The sequence below is a fragment of the Sinocyclocheilus grahami genome, unplaced genomic scaffold (genome assembly GCF_001515645.1).
Source record: "Sinocyclocheilus grahami isolate Dianchi unplaced genomic scaffold, SAMN03320097.WGS_v1.1 scaffold53.1, whole genome shotgun sequence".
NCBI lineage: Eukaryota > Metazoa > Chordata > Actinopteri > Cypriniformes > Cyprinidae > Sinocyclocheilus > Sinocyclocheilus grahami.
The window spans coordinates 310,618-318,744 of record NW_015505232.1 but is presented as its reverse complement, the minus strand read 5'-3'; the positions used below and the strand labels follow the sequence as shown (position 1 = coordinate 318,744).

The 8,127-nt window shown below is 39.5% G+C and overlaps 1 protein-coding gene across 1 annotated transcript in view; it reads left to right on the top strand.

Moving 5' to 3' along the window:
* Nucleotides 1-8,127, top strand: part of LOC107583413 (seizure protein 6-like) — a 60,304-nt gene that overhangs the window by 47,194 nt on the left and 4,983 nt on the right. Inside the window, exons 7-11 of the mRNA XM_016269615.1 lie at nucleotides 1,052-1,218; nucleotides 1,668-1,862; nucleotides 2,571-2,709; nucleotides 4,954-5,150; nucleotides 5,511-5,705. Of these exons, the coding sequence (XP_016125101.1) occupies nucleotides 1,052-1,218; nucleotides 1,668-1,862; nucleotides 2,571-2,709; nucleotides 4,954-5,150; nucleotides 5,511-5,705 (893 nt within the window). The remainder of the gene's footprint in view (nucleotides 1-1,051; nucleotides 1,219-1,667; nucleotides 1,863-2,570; nucleotides 2,710-4,953; nucleotides 5,151-5,510; nucleotides 5,706-8,127) is intronic.

Sequence of the window (8,127 nt, the reverse complement as noted above, 5' to 3'; positions counted from 1 at the left end):
TGGTGCATAAAGAAGATCTGTAAAGTTGCAAAGACTAAAGTCTCAAATCCAAAGAGATATTCTTTATAAAAGTTAAGAGTCAACCACACCTACCTAAAACGGCTCGTTCTAACACGCCCCCACATGTCTACGTCACGATGTGGGAAGATTTGCATAACACCGCCCAAATGTTCACGCAAAGAAAGAAGGCGTAACTTTTATTCTCGCTGTAGTATTGTTGCTGCCACCATGTCGTGAAGATGCTGTGTGCTGCGTTGTGAAAGTGAAACTACTTTGTTTGGTCTTCCAAAAGAGGACGATACCCGCTTCGTCATGCCTAGAGCTGATCCGTGCTGGTCGCTGAAGGAATACATCAACTTAGTGCTGCTCAGCTCACGCATGCCCGCCACCGGCTGTTCTGACGTATGTTTTCATTTAAAGGATTTGCCACTGATGATTCAAACGCAAATTCTGAGCAGTGTAGAGTAATGTTAGTGCTTGTTTGTCATTTCTGATCACAAATGCAGAGATGGTTTTATGTTTACGCTGCGCGATGCAACGCAACACGTAAAAAGACAGTATAAGTCATCCCCACTGGATGCAACAAATGCCTCGTTTATAATGGGTTTTCATGTTTTTTGTCTTGTCGCTCCGGGAGACGGCATCAACAGTATGGTGAGGGGTGTAACATTTCCGTCTCACGCTTGAGGTATTCGGCCAATCACAACACACTGGATAGCTGGCCAATCACAGCACACCTCGCTTTTTCAGACCGATGAGCTTTGTGAAAATCGGCGCGTTTCAAAAAGGTGGGGCATAGAGGAGAAACAATAATGTACAGTATGTGAAAAATATTGTGTTTTTTTTAACCTTAAACCACATAAACACATTTCATTACACCAAATACACAAAATAATGTTCTTTTTAGCAGCATCATATGACCCCTTTAAAATATACTGAATTAGAAATCTCTTCTTTTATATTAAAATTTTATAAATTTTTGATCAAATAATCTTGATCTGTTCACACAATTACTCTTTAGCGATGCTGACATCCTTTTGTTTGTTTTCAGGCTCCTAATAAAGGATGGAAGTAACATTGACTCTCCGCCCCTGTATGACTCGTATGCAGTCGAGTATCTGCCCACTGAGGGGGTCACCAGCACCGGCAGGCATCTGTTTGTGGAATTCACCAGTGACGAGACGGGCACATGCACTGGCGCTGCCATCCGATATGAAGGTACAAGGACTCTTCTGTATTTCCTGAACATGAGTTATTCTTGTCTTCCAGTAATTTCACAAAAGAGCTTGTTCACTTCTACCTCTCATCAGTTCTGGTCTCTATAAGGCCTGAACAAATTAGTTACAGCAGATGAAGAAGAACAGAGAGGGCCAGATAGAACAGATGTTACCTAGAGACAAAAGATTACTGTGTATATTTATAGAATTACAAGTTTACCATGACCAAGGACAACTGACAAACAACATCCTACTGAAATAATACTATAAATACTAGATTGCTAGAGAGTGCAAGAACTGCTATAATGAGCTTGACTGCAGTGTAAATCACTTTGGATTAAAGTATCTGCCAAGTGCATAAATCTAAATGAAAAAATGCCTTTTTACCGTTTATGAGAAAGAAAAAAAAAGTTGTGTTTATTATATTGTATAAATGTTATTTTTCTACAGCTTTTGCTCAAGGCAGTTGTTATGAGCCGTTTGTGAAGTATGGAAATTTCTCCACAAGTGATCCTGCTTTTGGAGTTGGTTCTGTGGTGGAGTTCACCTGTGAGCCTGGTTATACACTGGAGCAGGGCGCTATTATTTTAGAGTGCGTAAATGATGAAAATCCACAATGGAATGAGACAGAACCAGCCTGCAGAGGTGATTTTGTGTGTGTGATGTCTCTTTCAGAATGCCGATTGATTTATAGTCCAATCTTTTTGGTCATTTTTCTCTGATTTAATTTTTGTTTTTACATGCCATTTGAAGTCAGTATGAAATCCAAATAAACTATCTCTTTAACATTCATTTACTCACCCTCATATCGTTCCAAACCTTTATGACTTTCTTTCTTCTTTTGGACATTTTGAAGAATATCCCAGCATTTTTTTGTCCTTATGGTGAAAGTCAGTCAGCTAAAATATTTGAAGTCATATAGGTTTGGAATGACATAAGTGTGTGTAAATGAAGACAGAATTTTTAATGGAGTATCCCTTTAAATTAAAAAGAAATTAAACCATTTGATCCCTTTAACTTTTGGTGCATTCAAGTCATATTGGATGTAAAGATTGTATTTACAAGTTGAACGCACGTATGAATGCCATTGAAGTTGCATGTTCAAAATCTCAGAGTACTGTATCTCATAGCACTTACACAAATTGAATAAAAACAAAAAAAGCAAAAACACACCCCATTTGCAGTTTTTAATAATTTTATAGATGTAGAGTTAAATAATTGTGTCAAATTTACATTGTCATCTTGCTCCCTCCAAAGTGATTTAAAAGCACCTTACGTTGTAATTAGGACTTCCCAAATCGTTAATACAAACTTCCCAGGAGGACTTGAATGCACCATTTGTTTGTTTTACAGCGGTGTGCAGTGGAGAAATAACAGATTCAGCAGGAGTGGTGCTTTCTCCAAACTGGCCTGAAGCGTATGACAAAGGTCAGGATTGTATCTGGGGTCTACATGTGGAGGAGGACAAGAGATTTATGCTGGATGTCCAGGTGTGAGTATCTGAACCTCAATGTATGTGTGTGGACAGAAATGATAGATGGTTATATTTTAGCACTGTCTTTGTGTAGCTAAGTGTTTGTGTTGCTTTTCTCCTCGAATGAGAATGCTTTCACTTCTCTATTAGCATTCGGTACAGTTCACCGCCTTCCAATTACAGAGGAACAGTGTGTGTAATGACAGCTGATTAATTAATTTAGCACAGACATGGAGGCCACCCACGGACTCATTAACACTCAGCGCTAATGGGCCCACATACAGGTGCCAGGCTGAACACCTGGATAGGGGTCACACCTCCACATGTTACTTCAACGCAATAGAGCTTCTTCAAGATCTCAGTGACCCACTATGGGATGTGCACTCAATTGTATTGAGGTTTGATTGCAACTTCTTTCATAAGTACAAAAGTTCTGAGGGAAACATCAAGGCAAATAATTTTTGATAGAGTTTTAAACAGAAAACCACAAAAATTGGTGGATTTTTGGGGCGTTATGTGTGAGTTTGGCCTGGAGTTGTGTGGGTTGGTAATAGGAGGGTATGGCTTGGTATTTGCAAGGTATAGCTAAGTTTAAATTGATATGGTTGGGTTTTGTGGTGTTATTGGCAGGTGTATTGGTGGGAGAAGAGGGGATTATGGTGCGTTCAAGTCCTGTCGGATAGATCGTATTTACGAGTTGAACGCACATGAACGCCACCACAAAGTCGTTATTACGAGTGGGAAACTCGAAATTTTCTTTAAGCCCCGAGTTTCTGAGTTGGGGGCGTGTCAATGAGAAACATGGCGGAATCGATGGATGCAACGTCTGTAGTTGACGGTAATTTTTTGTTTAAATTGATAGTTTAGTTGCCCTATAAACTTAAATTGGTCATGTTCTTGTTACGCAGCTGAAATCCAAGTAAAAAAATGCAGACCCTGTTGTATTTTCTTGTAATTTATTAAAAGAAGGTACACCGCCATCTTGTGCCGACTAAACTGACTTGAACGCACCTGACGTCGTAATTACAACTTGTCAACTCGTAAGTACGAGCGTACCAGGAGGACTTGAACGCAGCATTAGGGTGATATGAATTGGTTTCTGGATGGTATATAGGTTTAGAGTGAGATGGATGGATTAGTTGTGGACTTATCGGTGGGTTATGGCACAGTATAAGTAGTTTTGGGATGGGATGGTTGATTTTAAGAGGTATTGGGATTAAGGAAGTTTATTTGTGATTGGTAAATTTGGCATAATCTCAAGAGATTGTTTTGTTAGACAAAACAAGGTTAAGGTTTTTGCAAAGCGAGAATGTGGCATTTTAAAAGCAACCTACTCTATTTGATTTATTATTAATAAGAAAAAATAGGGTAAAATGAAAAGTCCTTTTTTATTGCTCTGACATTCTGCCCTTTTTAGAAGCCAATGGTCCACCAGTCATCGAATCTTCCTGAGGCTGAGTGTGACATTATCTCTGCACCCAGAACCTCTGTGTCCCAACATGCATCATTAGCTCAGCTTTACTGGCTTCTGCACAACACTATCTTCCAAACTTACCCTCCAAAACACACACACACACACACAGGCCTGAAAGTATCTAACAATGAGCCTGTTCGATGGAAGAAGAAGAAAAACACAGTCCATCTCAGCTGATCATCAGGACATGTAAATGTGTATTTAACTCTATAAACCCTTATTGTACCCCTGTCTTTTGTCAGGCTGTGAATAATAACACAGCTCATCTATGACCTTCCCAAACAACAGAACCCGAAGGGCTGACAGCTGTGTGACGGCCCTGAGGGCTCTGCCTCTCTGCTTTCCAACATTACACTAAATAAATCTCATTTCTTTGCAAAATGTCACTTCCCCATTGAAGAGGTAAATGCAGCCTCCCGATAGATGAGGGAATCTAAACACTGGACGTTATTGCCATTTAGCATGACAGAATGGAAAACAAGATTGATTCTCAGCGTGGATACTGTTGTGTAAAATTCTGCCTAGGCTGTGTAATTTGTTTTCCCCTTGCATTACTCATGTTGGTTTGGAAATGAAGATGAATTGCAGAATGACATCAGCAAACCATCTGGGGAAACAAATGTGGCTGGTGGTGTGACAGATTCTTATGTTAGAATGCCACCATTCTTCTTAATTAAAGGGATAGTTCACCTAAAAATAGTAATGTTCTGTCTTCATTTACCCTTCTTTTGCTTTAAAAATGTATGAGCTACATTAATGATGTGCATTCACACGTGTTGTTTCAATAGTCTTCGTCTGGGGAAGAATGACCTGCTGACCTTTTATGATGGAGATGACCTCACAGCCAACATCCTGGGCCAGTACAGCGGATTTCTTCCTCGATTTAGACTCTATACCGCTTCAGCCGATGTGACCATCCAGTTTCAATCTGATCCAGCCTCCAATGTCTACGGATACAACAATGGCTTTGTAGTGCATTTCTTTGGTTAGTGGCATTATGAGAATGTGCTGATCATCTTTACATTCTTGTTTGTTTTATTTGTTTGTACATTAAGCAGTTTACAGTAAATATTAGTACATTAAGGATCTCTTATTGACATGTCTGTTGAGCCAGAGCTTGTATTTTCCTAAATGAATCCTATTTGGGCAGTGATGGTCCCCCAGTGTCTGAACAAGCATTAGCAGTAGAGGTGCCAACCTGCTTGGCAGTGCCCCTCATTGGCAAAGACTGAGATGGGCAACTGTTTTCTCACAGCAGCCTCATTTACATTCAAAACTTTATGGTAAAAATAGAAAAATCCCAAGACCCAATGTCTCTTTTCTCCTTCCACCATCCAAATACTAGAAGTGCCACGTAACGACACCTGCGCAGAGCTGCCAGAAATGCCTAATGGCTGGAAGAGCACGTCTCATCCCGACCTGACCCATGGCACCGTTATTACCTACCAGTGTTACCCAGGCTTCCATCTGCAGGGCTCAGAGATCCTGATGTGCCAGTGGGATCTGACATGGAGTGGAGACGTCCCCATCTGTGAGAAAAGTAAGAGCTAACATTACACATGAGTTATTCTTGTCTTCCAGTAATTTCACAAAAGAGCTTGTTCACTTCTACCTCTCATCAGTTCTGGTCTCTATAAGGCCTGAACAAATTAGTTACAGCAGATGAAGAAGAACAGAGAGGGCCAGATAGAACAGATGTTACCTAGAGACAAAAGATTACTGTGTATATTTATAGAATTACAAGTTTACCATGATCAAGGACAACTGACAAACAACATCCTACTGAAATAATACTATAAATACTAGATTGCTAGAGAGTGCAAGAACTGCTATAATGAGCTTGACTGCAGTGTAAATCACTTTGGATTAAAGTATCTGCCAAGTGCATAAATCTAAATGAAAAAATGCCTTTTTACCGTTTATGAGAAAGAAAAAAAAAGTTGTGTTTATTATATTGTATAAATGTTATTTTTCTACAGCTTTTGCTCAAGGCAGTTGTTATGAGCCGTTTGTGAAGTATGGAAATTTCTCCACAAGTGATCCTGCTTTTGGAGTTGGTTCTGTGGTGGAGTTCACCTGTGAGCCTGGTTATACACTGGAGCAGGGCGCTATTATTTTAGAGTGCGTAAATGATGAAAATCCACAATGGAATGAGACAGAACCAGCCTGCAGAGGTGATTTTGTGTGTGTGATGTCTCTTTCAGAATGCCGATTGATTTATAGTCCAATCTTTTTGGTCATTTTTCTCTGATTTAATTTTTGTTTTTACATGCCATTTGAAGTCAGTATGAAATCCAAATAAACTATCTCTTTAACATTCATTTACTCACCCTCATATCGTTCCAAACCTTTATGACTTTCTTTCTTCTTTTGGACATTTTGAAGAATATCCCAGCATTTTTTTGTCCTTATGGTGAAAGTCAGTCAGCTAAAATATTTGAAGTCATATAGGTTTGGAATGACATAAGTGTGTGTAAATGAAGACAGAATTTTTAATGGAGTATCCCTTTAAATTAAAAAGAAATTAAACCATTTGATCCCTTTAACTTTTGGTGCATTCAAGTCATATTGGATGTAAAGATTGTATTTACAAGTTGAACGCACGTATGAATGCCATTGAAGTTGCATGTTCAAAATCTCAGAGTACTGTATCTCATAGCACTTACACAAATTGAATAAAAACAAAAAAAGCAAAAACACACCCCATTTGCAGTTTTTAATAATTTTATAGATGTAGAGTTAAATAATTGTGTCAAATTTACATTGTCATCTTGCTCCCTCCAAAGTGATTTAAAAGCACCTTACGTTGTAATTAGGACTTCCCAAATCGTTAATACAAACTTCCCAGGAGGACTTGAATGCACCATTTGTTTGTTTTACAGCGGTGTGCAGTGGAGAAATAACAGATTCAGCAGGAGTGGTGCTTTCTCCAAACTGGCCTGAAGCGTATGACAAAGGTCAGGATTGTATCTGGGGTCTACATGTGGAGGAGGACAAGAGATTTATGCTGGATGTCCAGGTGTGAGTATCTGAACCTCAATGTATGTGTGTGGACAGAAATGATAGATGGTTATATTTTAGCACTGTCTTTGTGTAGCTAAGTGTTTGTGTTGCTTTTCTCCTCGAATGAGAATGCTTTCACTTCTCTATTAGCATTCGGTACAGTTCACCGCCTTCCAATTACAGAGGAACAGTGTGTGTAATGACAGCTGATTAATTAATTTAGCACAGACATGGAGGCCACCCACGGACTCATTAACACTCAGCGCTAATGGGCCCACATACAGGTGCCAGGCTGAACACCTGGATAGGGGTCACACCTCCACATGTTACTTCAACGCAATAGAGCTTCTTCAAGATCTCAGTGACCCACTATGGGATGTGCACTCAATTGTATTGAGGTTTGATTGCAACTTCTTTCATAAGTACAAAAGTTCTGAGGGAAACATCAAGGCAAATAATTTTTGATAGAGTTTTAAACAGAAAACCACAAAAATTGGTGGATTTTTGGGGCGTTATGTGTGAGTTTGGCCTGGAGTTGTGTGGGTTGGTAATAGGAGGGTATGGCTTGGTATTTGCAAGGTATAGCTAAGTTTAAATTGATATGGTTGGGTTTTGTGGTGTTATTGGCAGGTGTATTGGTGGGAGAAGAGGGGATTATGGTGCGTTCAAGTCCTGTCGGATAGATCGTATTTACGAGTTGAACGCACATGAACGCCACCACAAAGTCGTTATTACGAGTGGGAAACTCGAAATTTTCTTTAAGCCCCGAGTTTCTGAGTTGGGGGCGTGTCAATGAGAAACATGGCGGAATCGATGGATGCAACGTCTGTAGTTGACGGTAATTTTTTGTTTAAATTGATAGTTTAGTTGCCCTATAAACTTAAATTGGTCATGTTCTTGTTACGCAGCTGAAATCCAAGTAAAAAAATGCAGACCCTGTTGTATTTTCTTGTAATTTA